The following is an 18,540-nucleotide window of genomic DNA, read 5'->3' on the forward strand; positions in this document are numbered from 1 at the left end:
TTACCGACTACTTGCAAATTTGGACGCTATTGACGCATCCGCACTGAAACGAATGTCAAGGAGCCGCAACACTCTTACAGAAATGTATGTATTCAAATGGTGTCCGTTCTGTCGGGCATGTTTGGATTCCAGGAAGGTTGCTCGACTGAGAATGCTATTTATACATTCACTCATGAAACAGTACAGGCCTTTAACAATAAAATATCCCCAGTTGGTATTTTTTTGTTATCCTTCCGAGGCATTTGTTTTTGAAAGTCATGGTACTCTACTAGAAAAAATTAAGTTTTATGGAATTGGTTTTACACACAGCTCATTTGAATTATATTCACCAAACAAAACGCACAAAGTTGCGCTGGATAATACAAACAATGTTGGAAGGGTAGAAAACTTTAGTGACTGGAGGGAAATCACAGAGAGAATCCCACAGGGTTCAAATTTGATGCCGCTCCCATTCTTTACATCTGTGAATGACCTTCCACTTAACGTTCAAGAATTGGTACTTTTTGCAGACAATATTGGTGTCATAACAGATTCCATTGGAGAGAAAGCAACAGAAGAGATTATTAAGGATGTTTTTCAACGAATTTTTCAGTGGTTCTCAGATAATGGAGGCTACCTAAATATTCAAAAACAACAATCAGAGTCATATCAACAATTGACTTAGTACATGAGCAGGAGTCAGTACCTAGGATAGAATTCTCCAGATTGTTGGATCTAAATATTGATGAAAACTTGGCCTGGAAGAAACATGATACTGAGCTTCTCAATCACTGCTAACCTTGGTAACAAAGGAATTAACCTCCTGATATATTTCACGTATTTCCACTCAATAATGTATTATGGAATAATTTTCTGGGATAGCTCATCGGTTAGAAAGAAGGCACTTACTGACAAAAGCGAGTAGTAAGGATGCCATGTGGCGTTCACCCATGGTCATCATGTAGGTACCTCTTCGAAGAGACAGGCGTTTTAACAGCTCTGTCACAATATATAAAATGTCTGACAGGTAACAAATAAAAAAAAAAAAAAAAAAAAAAAAAAAAAAAAAAAAAAAAAAAAAGTTTGAGCGTAGTAGTATGAGTAGGACTAAAAAAGTAATATGTTTATGTTAACACTACTCATGTATACATATGGTGTAAACTGACTCATTCCACATCATTTCGATAAAAGAATCGATCTATGGAACATTAAGTGGCTCACTAACTAACTTTCTAAAATTATTACAGAATCTTAAACTGCCGAAAAAAAAGTAATTTGTAGTTCGGTGTAACGTCATTGCCAGTCGGTGTGTGTGGAAGGGCATGGGCAGGAGCGCGAATCTATGATTCACATTATTGAATAACTATACAGTATACAACAAATTTATTATACAATAATTTTTACATTATGTATGTTCACTGATATAAAAAATGATGTCCCTTTCCCCACTTGATTCCCTTTGGGATCGTCTTCTTTTATTTTATTTTTTATTTTAATTTTTTCCCTTTACTTTCTGTGTTCTTTCTCAGGGTTCAAGCTGTCTCTATACAAAATTTCACCAAAATTAATTCAGCGGTTTAGTCATGAAAACATATCAGACAGAATTACTTTTGCATTTATAATATTAATATTGAGAAGTGCTACTTACCTAGATTCATGAAAGGCATTGTGAAGTCCACAACTGATTCCCGCTCGTAAGTTATCGTCAGGTCACATATTGCCAGATCAGCTCTCTGCAATTTAAGGAAGATAAACTTCTTTGTGAGTTCCACTGAAAACAAGATTATTGATATTTCAAGATTATAACGTAGAGGACATTTAAATCCCGTCTTAATAATAGCTATTGAAATTTCTGTACTTAAAAGCATTCATAAAAATAAACAGCTTCGTAAAAGATTCAGAAACACAAAAGAACTTTCCTTCTTGAACTTCAGTTTTCTATTGGTCTGATATTGTCTTTTATTTCTATCCGCCCTGTGGCAGTCCCTGTACCTCCAAGTATATAGCGTTATCAACATCATCGTAATCTATGGCATATGTTTTTATCTTGCTCTCCTTCAACGAATGATCACTGGGTTATTAGCGTAATCATTCGTAGATATGACAACAATTTCGTATCAACTTGGTATTCTTATAATAATTTTTTTTAGAAATTTCTTCCCAGGCTTGTTCTGATACCTTTAATAACATATTTTCTTAGGCTACGTAAGATTTTACGCTACAGTATCAGTTACATAGACGATTAGTTGTGAAATTACGATCACCAGTCTCGGACATAAGCCAAAAGATTACTTTAGTTTCTGCAGACTGGAGAAACAACTTAGCGTGAGCTCTCGAACTGTTAAACTATTGTTCAGATATCTCACTTGAGTGATAGTTGGTTATGCATGCTAATTACACAGGAGTTTGTCTGGCTGATAGTGCGTTAACTTACGTAAGCGATGTCTATATAATTCCACAATAAATCACACTCATTCACAGAAAGTAATCCAAACGGAATTAGGTTTAGGAAAATAATGAAATTCATTTACTAAATAATGCACAGGCGTAGGAACGAGTAGTTCCAAAGTACCCCTTTATTCACACTACGCGCAAGGCGAAGTCCTGGCTCACGTGTGATCTTTCAGTTTCAATCAAGGTGAAGCAGACACTAAAACCCAAGATCCACTTCGTATGTTACGTCTCATGCGTGATGGATGCTGTCTGCAAGACTGATCTACACATTCACTAAAACTACGAACGCCCTACACACAGGACATGCTCCGCACGCTGACACACTATAAACTAACCCATGCCATCCCCAGTGCGTTACCAAATGTACCTATACCTTGCTACCGTTGCTCCATCTTCTTCAAACTGAATACCGTAAAAATTTCGCAATAATTTTTCTACAGTTCATAATAAACATGTACTGTGGCTTTTATTCTGCAATTTGAATTATCCTACAGTACAGTGAAATATGAAACAGTCCATGAGTTATTAATAAATATGGCACCGACATCTTTTATAGATAATTAGTTTTGAAGCAATCACTCAAATTTTATACTTTTATACACACAAGAGTGATATCATTATTTTCTATCTACAGTCAGTTGGTGTGATTGATTAAGTCATATTTCATTGCAGTCAAAGGTGCACACTTATTAACATAAAAGAATTTGACTCATTACTCCATTCCATACACTTACGGTACCATGACGACCGCACAGACAGAAATATATACAGATAGGGGAACTCCATGTAGAACAGGATACTTCACGTTTAACAAATTTTGTAAAATAAAGGTTCACAAGAAAACACTTCTTAAAGGTAGATAAAGTCACCTCGTGATATAACCTAACACATATTGCTTGAGAATCACTTTCTGTATGAAATACATTTCATAAACTTTTCCAAAGAAATTCTCGCATATTTACAGTTCAGCCCCACCCACGAGGCAAAAGTGGATAAGACAATTTTTAGTGAAACTATTGGATACAAGTTAAAATTATTGGGACTATCATCTTAAAACAAGATATAAAGTTGTTTAATGAACAGTTTTGACCAAAGAATAGAAGTTCTTCAAAAAAATCATTAACTACAAGAAAGTATTTACTATTGTTATTTTGAAAAAGGTACAATTATTTTTAATGTTTATAACTGTTACTTCTACTTTGTTGAATCTCATCGCTCATGCACCAGACGTATTTTCTGCTTCACGAATAGACAAGAAACGATGCCTATTAATAAATATTGTAGCCCAGGTCTGCCCTGGCAAACAAGTTTCTTTGTCATATCTGTATGGTATGTCATTTCCTTATTCTAGCTGATGGGTTAGTGATCTGACAATGAGATTTCATCGTTGGACTAAAACGTCTGCTCTTCAATGACTTCAGATATACTACCGGCTCGTCTTTTTGTACTCAGTCAACACATTCTTGAATTTCCCATCTGATTTGTCAACTCTGTAATTGAATTATTTTTAACCTTATGAATGTATCTTTCCAACTATGATTTGCGTACGTTATACATCGTAGATGCTTTAAATACTCCCATTTCAGAAGATAAAACGGCTGAAACTGCAGTTTGCATTGATTTAACACCCAACTGCTGTCTGTTAGGCTTTCTAATGTAAGTTCACAACATCTGGAAAAGCAAGGGAGGGATAACAAAAATCTATTTGCATTAAATATTGAAGGGGCAGAACGAGACACTATCCCATTCTGCCCGGTCCCGTTCCGCGCCAAGAGCAAGTTTCAGCTTAACAACTTTTGTTGAGCATAATAACTGACGTATTTTAACGTATTAGGTAATTGATGCATAGCGAATGGCATGAACTTAAAGATTATATGTCATTTAAAGGCGTAGAATTAAGAATGAACTGCTTATCTTGCATAAATTCACCAAAACATTTAAAAACAAAGCTGGAAACCTGAAGGACAACCGTTTACGTACAAGTAGCGCTCCCAACCAAGTCAAAATTTCTGTTGCGCCTTCCTTTCTTTTAGAGACATGGTTGCATGTCACTAAAATAAGTTGCAGCATTCTCCAGTCTAGAAAACAGCACAACGTCGTTGTGCCCCACTGTTCCATTCTGCATCGCATTGCCCTATAGGCTACATTACGCCACGTTTCTTTATTTCCTATCTGGTCTATTATAAATTGATCTTCCTATTATCTTACGTCCTAACACGAATACATTTACTTACTGATCGTTATTAGTTATAAAGTAACTGTGTTTAATAAATATAATATTTTAATGATTGTAGGTGTACGCGAAGTACTCTTTTGCGGCGCTTTGATTTTTTCACTCTCTGATGTGATTTTACTGCGTAAATCTGGCAATTGAACTTAGATAAAAAAGCCACAATAAAACAATTATTCTAGAGTAAGATCTGATATCATTATGCTAAAGAATTGTGTTGAAAGATTCGTCCTAATTTCTTGCAGGTAATGCACAGATAGAATCAACGTCACTATTGTAGGGCTGTGTTTCACTTTATAGCAATGTATGCAACAGCTATGCTAACTGACACAGGTAACATAATGGCTAAACGTGTTCTGTTCATACGCAGGTTGAAACAATATTGTTGTCGACGCGGTGAGAGAAGGTATTACCGTCATCTCTCCTGAAAGTGGCTTCTTTTTGTCTGGTGTGCTTATATGGATATAACGTCACCAAATAGACGTGACCTATTTGACATGTCTGCATTGAAACCTGTAGTAGTGACCATGAGGGGACCGTAGCAACAACAGTGATAAAAATAATAATTCCGTGTGGCCTTAACGACCTGGTGCAAATTTTTCAATTTGGTGCCACTTCGGTCACCTGTGTATCACTAACTCACTCAAGTAAACTTACTGGGGGGAAAGGGACCTACAGTTTAACGTGTAATCCGAACCACGTGTCGTACCTTGTTAACTTCACATAACTGAAATGTGAAGCCCAGGTTAAAGGCAGGCTGAAATATTCCATGGGTCTATAGGGTATAAGATTCCATAGTTTTTGGTTTCCAGGTGCACCCTTCACAACTAGACCACCTGGCTTGATGTAGCAATAATTATTGCTAAAGTGCAAACGACAAATAATACAAGACGAAAGATTTACATTTTCAGTAAAATAGATAACATCTAAATCTACGTACATACTCCGCAAGTCACCATATGGTGCATGGCGAAGGGTATCTTGTACCACTACAAGTCATTTCCTTTGCTGTTCCACTTGCAAATAGAGCGAGGGATAAACGACCGTCTATAAGCTTCCATACAAGCCCTAATAACTCGTATCTTATCTTTGTGATCCTTATGAAAAATGTACGTTAGCGGCAGTAGAATCGATCTTCAGTCGGCTTCAAATGCCGGTTCTCTAAATATCCGCAATAGTACCTCACAAAAACAGCGTCGTCTTTCCTCCCAGACGTCTTTCCGCCTTCCCTTAATACTTGCTTGCTGATCAAGTCTACTGGGGATAAGTATAGCAGAAAAAGAAAGAAACACGAATATAAAACGTAAAATAACAATTTAAAACTTAAAACAAAAGGAAATGGAAATGAGCCTTTGGCATCATTGGCCGGGAGGCCCTTTACGGGGCGGATCCAGCCGCCTTGGTGCATGTCTCATTACATTCGACGCTACATTCGGCGACCTGCGCCCCGAATGGGGATGAAATGATGATGAAGAAAAGACAACACTCAGTCCCTGAGCGGAGAAAATCCCCGACCCAGCCAGGAATCGAACCCGGGCCCCTTAGGACGGCAGTCCGTCACGCTGACCATTCAACTGTCGGGGCGGACAAAATAAAACAAATTTGAGTAAAATAAATAATTTGAATAATAATGAATGTTTAGATATTTCAATCAGGTATTTTGAAAATACTTCAACAGCACATTGTGTACAGCTTATTTATCAAAATTGGTATTTCAGAAACTAGCTTTATTACACATGGAAGTATGTGGCTTAAAACCTTTTTCAGTTTATGTTGCAATAAAAGTTTTCATTTTTCAGAATTAATTAATGGTGGTGGTATCTTCTGCTAAATTTCAAATTATTGCAAGAAGTCATTATATGGTTTTCGAGAACGTTAATTACATATCAACTTTTATACGAAAAACATTTTCTTATATATCATTGTTCGGAAGATATTTCCTCTGAACCTTTACCTTAAAAGTGAAATTGGGCACATACAAAAAACTTGTACTGCATTATTTCACCCCCTTTCCACACCCGCTAAGTTTCATCAAGATCGTTTATTTACTCTTGGGTTGTACCCTTGTTAGTGAAATCAAGGAAGAGTTATTGCATTCTGAGCCCTCTCCGAAAATAAAATTGCAGATCCGCGAGATATAGTTGGCGCATCAGGACCCTGCAACGTGTCTGTCTATGGAGCGTTTCCACTTTGGTGCTTAAGCACTGCACAGCTCCGACTATGGTCTGTTCAGAAACTACTTTAGGACTGACACTTCGGTAGGACCACGTGGAAGCGGGGAGCAGAGTTGCCACGTCTAGCACAGAACACAACGCAAAACCTTTATATTTCATTCAACTCATTCAAACACATAAGCTATTAGATGTACAAAGCTGAAACTGACATCATTTTCCTATGGAGGAGCTGCACTATGTTTTCACTTGAGTTTTATTTGCGGCAGCAAATTTTTAAGACGATATACGAAAAGTTTGATAAAATGCATTTACTGATGACGTTACCGAATTTTCGATATGCGAGAAACCTTTTTGTTATCGAACTTAGATAAAAAACCTTACAAAAACACACCACATTTTCATCTGCTCTAAACTGGAACGCTGTGGCAATCCATTAGCACCTGATAATTTGAGTGTAATACAACGGCGCGTGGTAACGTTTGGTGTAACTGTGAGAGACAGAACGAAAGGTTTCTCAGTAACCTGTTATTACATGTTCTGATCGTATTTTCTACTTATTTCTTACAACAACAAAAGTTTGCCTGTTAATTAAGGTGATTGAACTTAACTCACCGGTTTGGAAGAAAGAGAATTAGTGGAACAATATAAACTACCCCAGTACGGCAGCACTTATAATGCAAACAGTGCGAGGAATTCATTTTGTGCGATTAAGATTGAGTTCCTTAGATGAACGTCACTGGATGCAGATAATAATTAGAGCCTTTTTATTAACAGTCAGAACTTATAAAAATTAATTTTGGTGTGCAGTTACGTAAACCACCCTTATCGAACGTTCTACTGAATCCTACTGTCCATCTTTATTGTGATTACAATGAATAAACTCTGCTGCTATTACTCTCGTCCAGCCGGCCGTGGTGGCCGAGCGGTTCTAGGCACTTCAGTACGGAATCACGCAGCTGCTGCGGTCGCAGGTTCGAATCCTGCCTCGGGCATGCATGTGTATGATGTCCTTAGGTTAGTTAGGTTTCTTTTTTTATTTTATTTTTTTTACTCTCGTCCATGCTATACATGCTTGAACTGACAGTGGACACAGTCGCTGCCATTATTTATTGACAGTTTTTTTTGGTATAATGTGTTGCATTTGACTGACACCTTTTTACCAGACTTCAGAAGTGACTTCCGTAACAGGTTCGTAGCTTAGTGTCTCGACCGTAAACAGCGTGATTTCTTTCTTTTTCTTGTATTATTCCTTGCAACGTAATTCTTAATTTCGATCTGCAACAGTTCGGTTGGCTCAAAATAGCTGTAACGAGGAGGCAAACTAATGGCTGTGTGCCCACATGATATTACCTGCTCGTTCTTCGCAGCTAAAGCAATCTTGAAACAGACTGTGGCTCCGAGTATCGCGGCACTAGGCAGGCAGTTTGAGATCATTCGCGTGTCATTACTGTGTACTTCTTTGCCGAAGAAGTAGAGAAAGTAGGCTCACGTGCAAACGCCTGGTAGAAACGCGGTGACGACCGCCTCAAAATGGTATCAGGACCGACGGTTTTGTGTTAAGAAAATCTACCGCCACGCACCCGAGTTAGGTGGCACCCAGGAGTAATTTCGTTCCCCCCACCCGCAAAAGAATACACTACTGGCCATTAAAATTGCTACACAAAGAAGAAATCCTGATGATAAACGGGTATTCATTGGACAAATATATTATACTAGAACTGACATGTGATTACTTTTTCACGCAGTTTGGGTGCACAGAGCCTGAGAAATCAGTATCCATAACAACCACCTCTGACCGTAATAACGGCCTTGATACGCCTGGGCATTGAGTCAAACAGAGCTTGGATGGCGTGTATAGGTACAGCTGCCCATGAAGCTTCAACACGATACCACAGTTCATCAAGAGTAGCGACTGGCGTATTGTGACGAGCCAGTTGCTCGGCCACCATTGACCAGACGATTTCAATTGGTGAGAGATCTGGAGAATGTGCTAGCCAGGGCAGCGGTCAAACATTTTCTGTATCCAGAAAGGTCCGTACAGGACCTGCAACATGCGGTCGTGCATTATCCTGCAGAAATGTAGGGTTTCGCAGGGATCTAATGAAGAGTAGAACCACGGGTCGTAACACATCTGAAATGTAACGTCCACTGTTCAAAGCGCCGTCAGTGCGAACAAGAGGTGACCGAGACGTGTAACCAATGGAACCCCATATCATCACGCCGGGTGATAAGCCAGTATGGCGATGACGAACACACGCTTCCAATGTGCGTTGACCGCGAAGTCGCCAAACACGGATGCGACCATCATGTTGCTGCAAACAAACAGAACCTGGATTCATCCGAAAAAATGAAGTTTTGCGATTCGTGCACCCAGGTTCGTCGTTGAGTACACCATCGCAGGCGCTTCTGTCTGTGATGCAGCGTCAAGGGTAACCGCGGCCATGGTCTCCGACCTGATAGTTCATGCTGCTGCAAATGTCGTCGAACTGTTCGAGCACATGGTTGCTGTCTTGCAAACGTCCCCATCTGCTGACTCAGGGATCGAGACGTGGCTGCACGATCCGTTACAGCCACGCGGATAAGATGCGTGTCATTTCGACTGCTAGTGATACGAGGCCGTTGGGATCCAGCACGGCATTCCGTATTACCCTCCTGAACCCACCGATTCCATATTCTGCTAACAGTTATTGGATCTCGACCAACGCGAGCAGCAATGTCGCGATACGATAAACCACAATCGCGATAGGCTACAATCCGACCTTTATCAAAGTCGGAAACGTGATGGTACGCATTTCTCCTCCTTACACGAGGCATCACAAGAACGTTTCACCAGGCAACGCTGGTCAACTGCTGTTCGTGTATGAGAAATCGGTTGGAAACTCTCCTCATGTCAGCACGTTGTAGGTGTCGCCACCGGCGCCAACCTTGTGTGAATGTCCTGAAAAGCTAATCATTTGTATATCACAGCATCTTCTTCCTGTCAGTTAAACTTCGCGTCTGTAGCATGTCATCTTCGTGATGTAACAATTTTAATGGCCAGTAGTGTATAACCGAATCGAAATGAACAGATGCTGGGCCATTGAAAGAAGCAAACTCAGTAGTTAAAAACAGAATGTCTGATGTTTAGTTGAGCAGCTCCGCTGTACTGATATTGATTGAATTAATGTATGCTGTATTTTTAAAGAAACTACGAGGGGCGTGGCAGATTGTGACTGTGCTCTTGTAACAATTCAACGCTCGTTCCGATACGAGTCCGAAAAGCGCGGCTGCAATCCGTAAAACGGGGTTCTACTTACTGCCAAACCCAAGTATTCTGCTGAGTTGACCGCTTCTGATTACCACTTGTTCGGGGCTGTGAAGAAACCTCTCCGACGACATTATTTCGCTGCCATCCAGGAACCGAGAACAGCCGCCCTGTGGTGCGTGCGACACACTCGATAAAATGATTCGAGGAGAGCCTTGAGAAGTCAACGGGGCCGATTCACGATTATACTGTCTGGTAGTACCTGGAACCCTGTTTCAGCGATGGCTATGCTTTTCCGACTCGTATAGGACGAGCGTTGTCACGTTGCAAGAGCACTTTTCGTGACGGTGCATACTCTGCACGCACTGCAGCCAGTACCCTGTGAATATCCGCCGTGTTCACATCTTCCTTATACAAAACCACGTCATCCATGCTGTAGTTGATGACACTCCATGTTGTCCCCTCACATAACGACGGCAGTTTGGTAAACGAGCTGCACTGTGCAGTGATTAAACTTCTAGTGATTATCGTGCCACCTACGGTTAGAGCAAAACACTGCATATTTGCAACTGTAATAATGAGTAAAACGTGGCACCATGAATGATGGGAAGTGTAAATCAACGTGCGCCTCTTGTAATTATAGGGATGAAGACCAAAGAAAAACTGAATCTTCATGATGCACTTCAAGCAATGAATGTAGGAGTTGTTGGATTCTTGATTTGCCGGCCGTCGTGGCCGAGCGGTTCTAGGTGCTTCAGTCTGGAACCGCGTGACCGCTAAGATCGCAGGTTGGAATCCTGCCTCGGGCATGGATGTGTGTGATGTCCTTAGGTTAGTTAGGTTTAAGTAGTTCTACGTTCTAGGGGACTGATTACCTCATATGTTAAGTCCCATAGCGATCAGAGCCATTTGAACCATTCTTGATTTAATATTCCGTATCAATATTGTGAACCATCAAAAATTAACTGAATAGTTTCTCACATGCCGTGCTGCACTCACTCACTTGCAGTTTTTCTCAACAAAAACTCTACACTAAATTGGTTCAAATGACTCTAAGCACTATGGGACTTAACATCTAAGGTCATCAGTCTCCTCGACTTAGAACTAATTAAAGCTAACTAACCTAAGGACATCACACACATCCATGCCCGAGGCAGGATTCGAACCTGCGACCATAGCAGCAGCGCGGTTCCGGACTGAAGCGCCTAGAACAGCTCGGCCACAGCGGCTGGCACTCTACAATAATTTTATCTTTTCCACAATGGAATTCCATATCTTTAATTGTTTTTGTCTTACAAGGAACCCATCGAGTGCGAGGTAGCAAAAGACCAATGATGTTTACGGCATTCGACGCTCAATATAGTGTCTGTCATGCAACCACAATATTGGCTGCTAACCGCAACAGGGCGCGGGACTGGAGGTATCCTATGGTGAGCACATCCTGAGGCTATGGAGCGTAGTTGAACAGCTCACTCGACGAGTAACTCACAACAGTGCTACGGTGCTAGTGGTATTGATACAAAGCAGAGCGATGGAAAGGGTAAAAAAAAGCAAACATTGCATTATACACTCCTGGAAATGGAAAAAAGAACACATTGACACCGGTGTGTCAGACCCACCATACTTGCTCCGGACACTGCGAGAGGGCTGTACAAGCAATGATCACACGCACGGCACAGCGGACACACCAGGAACCGCGGTGTTGGCCGTCGAATGGCGCTAGCTGCGCAGCATTTGTGCACCGCCGCCGTCAGTGTCAGCCAGTTTGCCGTGGCATACGGAGCTCCATCGCAGTCTTTAACACTGGTAGCATGCCGCGACAGCGTGGACGTGAACCGTATGTGCAGTTGACGGACTTTGAGCGAGGGCGTATAGTGGGCATGCGGGAGGCCGGGTGGACGTACCGCCGAATTGCTCAACACGTGGGGCGTGAGGTCTCCACAGTACATCGATGTTGTCGCCAGTGGTCGGCGGAAGGTGCACGTGCCCGTCGACCTGGGACCGGACCGCAGCGACGCACGGATTCACGCCAAGACCGTAGGATCCTACGCAGTGCCGTAGGGGACCGCACCGCCACTTCCCAGCAAATTAGGGACACTGTTGCTCCTGGGGTATCGGCGAGGACCATTCGCAACCGTCTCCATGAAGCTGGGCTACGGTCCCGCACACCGTTAGGCCGTCTTCCGCTCACGCCCCCAACATCGTGCAGCCCGCCTCCAGTGGTGTCGCGACAGGCGTGAATGGAGGGACGAATGGAGACGTGTCGTCTTCAGCGATGAGAGTCGCTTCTGCCTTGGTGCCAATGATGGTCGTATGCGTGTTTGGCGCCGTGCAGGTGAGCGCCACAATCAGGACTGCATACGACCGAGGCACACAGGGCCAACACCCGGCATCATGGTGTGGGGAGCGATCTCCTACACTGGCCGTACACCACTGGTGATCGTCGAGGGGACACTGAATAGTGCACGGTACATCCAAACCGTCATCGAAACCATCGTTCTACCATTCCTAGACCGGCAAGGGAACTTGCTGTTCCAACAGGACAATGCACGTCCGCATGTATCCCGTGCCACCCAACGTGCTCTAGAAGGTGTACGTCAACTACCCTGGCCAGCAAGATCTCCGGATCTGTCCCCCATTGAGCATGTTTGGGACTGGATGAAGCGTCGTCTCACGCGGTCTGCACGTCCAACACGAACGCTGGTCCAACTGAGGCGCCAGGTGGAAATGGCATGGCAAGCCGTTCCACAGGACTACATCCAGCATCTTTACGATCGTCTCCATGGGAGAATAGCAGCCTGCATTGCTGCGAAAGGTGGATATACACTGTACTAGTGCCGACATTGTGCATGCTCTGTTGCCTGTGTCTATGTGCCTGTGGTTCTGTCAGTGTGATCACGTGATGTATCTGACCCCAGGAATGTGTCAATAAAGTTTCCCCTTCCTGGGACAATGAATTCACGGTGTTCTTATTTCAATTTCCAGGAGTGTATCTACAACAACAGTTATCGAAGCTGACATTTAGTCAGAAAGGAACCCAAGAAATTTCGCAGAGTGAGAAAGAGGTGCCAGCTGAAATATTAGCTTTTCTGCATTATGTGTCGTAAGAATGTGTGGTATTGTATAAGCTCGATTGTGCGAACAATGTACACGAGGAACACAATGATGACGATACGTGCTTAACAACTGAAAGTGATACTGAAACAGGCGTCGAACCATGTAGTTCATGATCGTTGTCGGACAGGGAGCCACAAAGCCCGTCTCCAGCGAAAGGGTAGTAAAGCACAATCGTCGTCCAGGCAGCGGGTGCTAAATATAATTACGTACATGGAAGATAATTCGCTGCATAGTGAAAAAAATTATGAATAGATTTCGATTAAGTATGCATCAATATGACAGTGCAGTGCACAAGAAAAATTACGGTTATTCAAAGAAGGACAAGGAGCACTTGATACAGAAACTGATGGTTGCACGTTTCGAGGATGCTGGATACAATTTGCAAGACGTGCATGATGGTGATCTACTGCGTTATGCACATCAAATTGCACCCTATATACAGGGTGATTATAATTAAAGATAAACTTACAAAACACTGTAGAAGTAATCACTGGTCAGAATGACGTCAAATTGCAATGGAATATTACCAGAGAAGAGAGAAAACGTATGGCAGAAGAAAAACAAATAGTGCGAAAATTGATCAATAGATGTCACTGTACGTGTCAGAATACGTAAATGAAAACACCTGTCATGCGCGCGACCCACTGACGTTGGTATAAACACCCCGGGCGTGTGGCTTTTCCTACACACCCAGGTCGAACGCCACAACCCTATCCTCCAATCTCCAGACGACATCTCCCGATCCGCTACCACACCCTACCAAAACCATCCACTCTCACCGTCCAGCCCTGCCCTCACAGGCCTTCCTTCTTCTTCGTGAATCCCGTTGCCTCTACCGATCCTTCCTCCGCACTCGTGACTGGGACACATTAACTCGCCACCGGCAATTACAACGACACATCCGCAACATGCTTGCAGCGAAGAAACACCGTTCCTGGCGATAGACATGCACACAAGTCAACGCCACGCTCCCAATAAACCCTTCCAAGTATTGGTCTGCTTTCTACCGCCTTACTGGGAATCGCCCTACCTCGGAATACCCTCTCCTCCTAGATGACGGTCCCTTTCCTGATAACCTCAGTAAGGGCAACCACTTTGCGTCCCACCTATCCGATGTCTTTTTCATTCCAGAAGATCCCCAATTTGATTATTCCCTCTTCCCCGACGTCATCAAATGTACGGGTACCTTCGCTCCTCCCCTTGCTCATAGCCTCCAATACTTGGGCCACACACCACCATTGGCACTTAACACTCCCACCACTACACAGGACATCATCCTCACACTCTGCACTAAAAGCAACACTGCCTCCGGCCACAACCACACTACCTACAACCATCATAAGCACTGCCCTCCATCCTTCCTTGCAGTCCTTGCCGCCCTCTACAAAGTAATCCTTGCCACCAGCTTCTACCCCCCCCCCCCCCCCCCCCCTGTGGAGAACGTTCTGTATCCCAATGTTCCTCAAACCTAACAAGCCTCTGTTTGATACCTCTTCCTATCGCCCTATATGTCTCACCTTGGTGTTCAGCAAGCTCTTGGAATGCATCCTTACCTGGTGCATCCATCATCACCTCCATCAACACCACCTCCTCCCCTACAGCCACTGTGGCTTTCGACCTTCCTTCTTTGCTCACGATCAATTCCTACACCTCACCCATCTTCTCTTCTTCGAGCTTAACTCCCATCGCTCAGCCTATTTTGTATCCGCAGACCTTGAAAAGACCTACAGCTGCATATGGCATCCCAGTCTCCTGTTTAAACTCCAGGCCTACGCTCTTCCTAATAACTATGTGCATATGATTGCCTCCTTCCTCTCCCGCCACCCCTCCTACGTTACCATCCACAACACTGATTCCTGCACCCTCTACCCCTCTGTTGGTGTGACCCGGGGCTCTGCCCTTTCCTCTCTCCTCTACCTCCTGTACACTGCAGATATGCTGAGACCCGCCCCCCTTCAGTCCACCTCCTGCAATATGCTGATGAGACCGCCTTCCTTGCACTCACTCCTATCCTTCAATGATCCCAACGCCTTCTCTAGGGTCACCTTTATGTTTTTGCCATATGGTGTAACCAGTGGCTCCTAAAAATCAGTCCTTCCAAGACCCAGGCAATCACCACAGTTCGTACCACTCACTCCTTCTGGCTCCTTGATTTTTTCCTATATGTGCCCATCCTGTCTGGCTCTCCCCCACCCTCACCTAACTTGGACTCACCATTGACCATCAACTCACCTGGATCCCTCATCTCCACTCTAACCAATCCAAAGCCCATAACTACCTTCATCTCCTTAAACTCCTTTCTGGCCAGACCAGGGAGTTGAACCCCTCTACCATCCTCCACACCTACAAATCCTTTGATCTGCCCCATCCTCTGTTATGTCGGTCCTGCCAAAATATCTGCTCCCCCAAATTCTGTAAGTCCCTCCAGATCCTCGAGTGCCATGCACTCTGCTTTGTCTTCTATATACACCTCCCATCCCCCACATGGATCCTCTATGACCTGATTCCTTTCCCCCATCTGCTCATTTTCCTCAAACATATTTGAGTGATCTACAATTCCCGCCCCCTTGATCTCCCCATCCCCTGGTTGCTCCTATCCTCTACAACCTGTACTCGCTGATGTCCCTTCGCCGTTGTGCCCCCCCTACCCTCTACCTCTACTCCCCCTCCCAGATGTGCCCTCTCTCCCTCCATTTGTCCCTCCTATCAACTGTGATCATCACCTCCCCATCCCTACCTCTGTCCTTTTCCTGGGCTCCCTCTTGCCCCTTCCCCCCTTCCATTCTGTTTTTCCCTGCCTACTCTCACTTTGACTCCATTCCCTCTCCGAAGTCCTTTTGCTTTCCCCTCCTCTGCCTTCCCCGCTCCTTTACACATCTGCCCCGCCCCCCCCTCCCCTCTTTTAAGTGTCCTCTCCCTCCATTGGCGCCAGCCGTTATGGCCGAGCGGTTCTAGGCGCTTCAGTCTGGAACCGCTCGACCGCTGCGGTCGCAGGTTCGAATCCTACCTGGAGCATGGTTGTGTGTGCTGTCCTTAGGTTAGTTAGGTTTAAGTAGTTTTAAGTTCTAGAGGACTGATGACCCCAGATGTTAAGTCCCATAGTGCTCAGAGCCTCCATCGGCTCCCACCCCCCTTTGCTTTTCCCCACTTTTTCCCCCATCTGCCTTAAGGTGTAGTAAGTCATCTTCGTGTCTACTCTATAGTGTGGTGTTTAAGTCAGTGTTCTGTGTTGTGCGTCGCCTTTTTTTCGTGTTGCGAACAGAAACCATATGTCGCTAGGTGTGATTTTTTATCACTTGCGAACAGAAAGCTGACTGTCGCCATGTTTTTTTAACTGTCTGTCTACTATTGTACCTGTCTACTTACTGTGTGTCTTAATTAGCATCACCAGCCCTTTGTTTTTATATTTTAACTTCCACAACTTTCCGCCATTTTACAGTTTTAAAAATTCACCCTTTTTATCGCCCGTTTTTATTGTTTGTTATCTTATCATTATGTTTTTAACTCTTCTGTAGGCTGAGGAACGGCGTATTAAGCTGCTGCCAGCCCGCCCCCAACTGAGAGGAATCTAAACTTAATAAAGGAAAGAAAAGGCTTATCCTCCTTTCGCGTTTGCAATGTTCGCCATGACTGTTTCAATGCAGGATCGCGCTCTGCTTGTAAAGCTGTATTACATGAATAATTTCTCTGCACACGTCGCTCTGTAGAAGTTCCAGACACTGAAGGGTTTGAAAAAAGGCCTTGGTGCGATGACTGCTGTCGGTCTGGATAAAATGATTCGGAAATTCGAAAAGACCGATTCTTTTGGTGTGCAACCTGGTAGAGGGAGGAAACGAATTGATTCTACAACAGTGGAAGCAGAGACCACAGCAATGCAGGACGAGGTGAGTAGGTGGTGTGCAAACGTCTAGTGCACAGAGAATTGCCCGAACATTGGATATACCCGTGACCACGGTGCATAAAATCCTACGAAACATCCATCTTTGCTACCCATTCAGAACTATCCATGTGCGTGAGTCGCTTCCTGTTGACCAGCCAGCAAGAGAGATCTTTGCTTTAGAATTTCTTGCTCGCATGGAAGTGGACAATGATTGGCCGTGGAAGATTTTGCGGACAGACGAAGCAAACTTCCATCTGACAGGATATGTCAGTACACAGAATTTTCGAATATGGGCAACGGAAAATCAACCAGTACCACTTCTTCCTAAAAATGTCCCTGTGTGGAGCGGATTTACTGCATCGTTTATCATAGAGCCATATTTTTTCGAAGGGACAGGCTCTGGCGGTCCTGTTACTATACCATCACTGGTAAGCGTTATGAGTATCTTTTGCGCAACCACGTCATTCCAGCTCTCCAACAGCGTGGATGTGTGGATGGGATCATTTTTATGCAAGATGGCGCACCTCCGCACACTGCAAATCCAGTTAAGCAAGTGCTACTGCTCCATTTCGGAAATGCTAGAATTATCAGCCGCCATTTCCCTACAGCCTGGCCGTCCCGATCACCTGATCTTAATCCGTGTGACTACTGGCTGTGGGGCTATCTGAAAGATGTTGTGTTAAGTGTTCCGATTGCAGACATAGCTGCACTGAAGGCACGCATTGCGCTACACATTCTGAATATGACCCCGGAAACACTTCCATCAGTTGTGGAACATGCTGTTTCTCGATTTCAACATGTTACAGAAAACGGTGGACATCATATTGAAGACGTTTTGCGCCAGTCACAAGGAAATTAATAACCCGATTTGATTTTGATTGATCCTTTTTATGCGGTATTTGTCCTGAGGACAGTTAAAAACTGATGTGATTCATGTTTTCATGCGGTTTGTGGCCGCAGGACAATTAAAAACAGATGTGAGTGATACTTTTTATGCGGTTTTTGGCCTCAGGACAATTAAAAACCGTTATTTACCATCCGATGTGATATGACCTTGTCGTGGTGGACGGGCTTACGTAACCGATGCACATTGAGTAGTACAGTTTGTTTAACGTCAAACGTACACCTGAGGCATTGATCTATGATTCATCTGTTATTTGTTGTCGACCACTATTAGCATATGATGCTTACAGCGCCATCTGTTGCTACATTTTGTAACTATTTATTTTTCTTCTGCCATACGTTTTCTACATTCTCCGATAATATTCCGTTGCAATTTGACGTCATTCTGACCAGTAGTGTTATTTCTACAGAGGTTTGAAAGTTTAACTCTAATTATAATCATCCTGTAGATTAAAGTAGTTTCAAGGAAAGCAGTGGATGTTTGCATGACTTCAAACTGTGATACAGAATTGGAAGACGAAAGATATCGAAATTTCAAATCAAGCATGAACTTGACGAT

At 43.5% G+C, this 18,540-nt stretch overlaps 1 protein-coding gene across 1 annotated transcript in view; it reads right to left on the reverse strand.

Moving 5' to 3' along the window:
- Positions 1–18,540, reverse strand: part of LOC124556294 (glutamate receptor ionotropic, kainate 2-like) — a 414,191-nt gene that overhangs the window by 156,539 nt on the left and 239,112 nt on the right. Inside the window, exon 8 of the mRNA XM_047130270.1 lies at positions 1,628–1,712. Coding sequence (XP_046986226.1) covers positions 1,628–1,712 — 85 coding nt within the window. The remainder of the gene's footprint in view (positions 1–1,627; positions 1,713–18,540) is intronic.

This window comes from Schistocerca americana, chromosome X (assembly GCF_021461395.2).
Source record: "Schistocerca americana isolate TAMUIC-IGC-003095 chromosome X, iqSchAmer2.1, whole genome shotgun sequence".
NCBI lineage: Eukaryota > Metazoa > Arthropoda > Insecta > Orthoptera > Acrididae > Schistocerca > Schistocerca americana.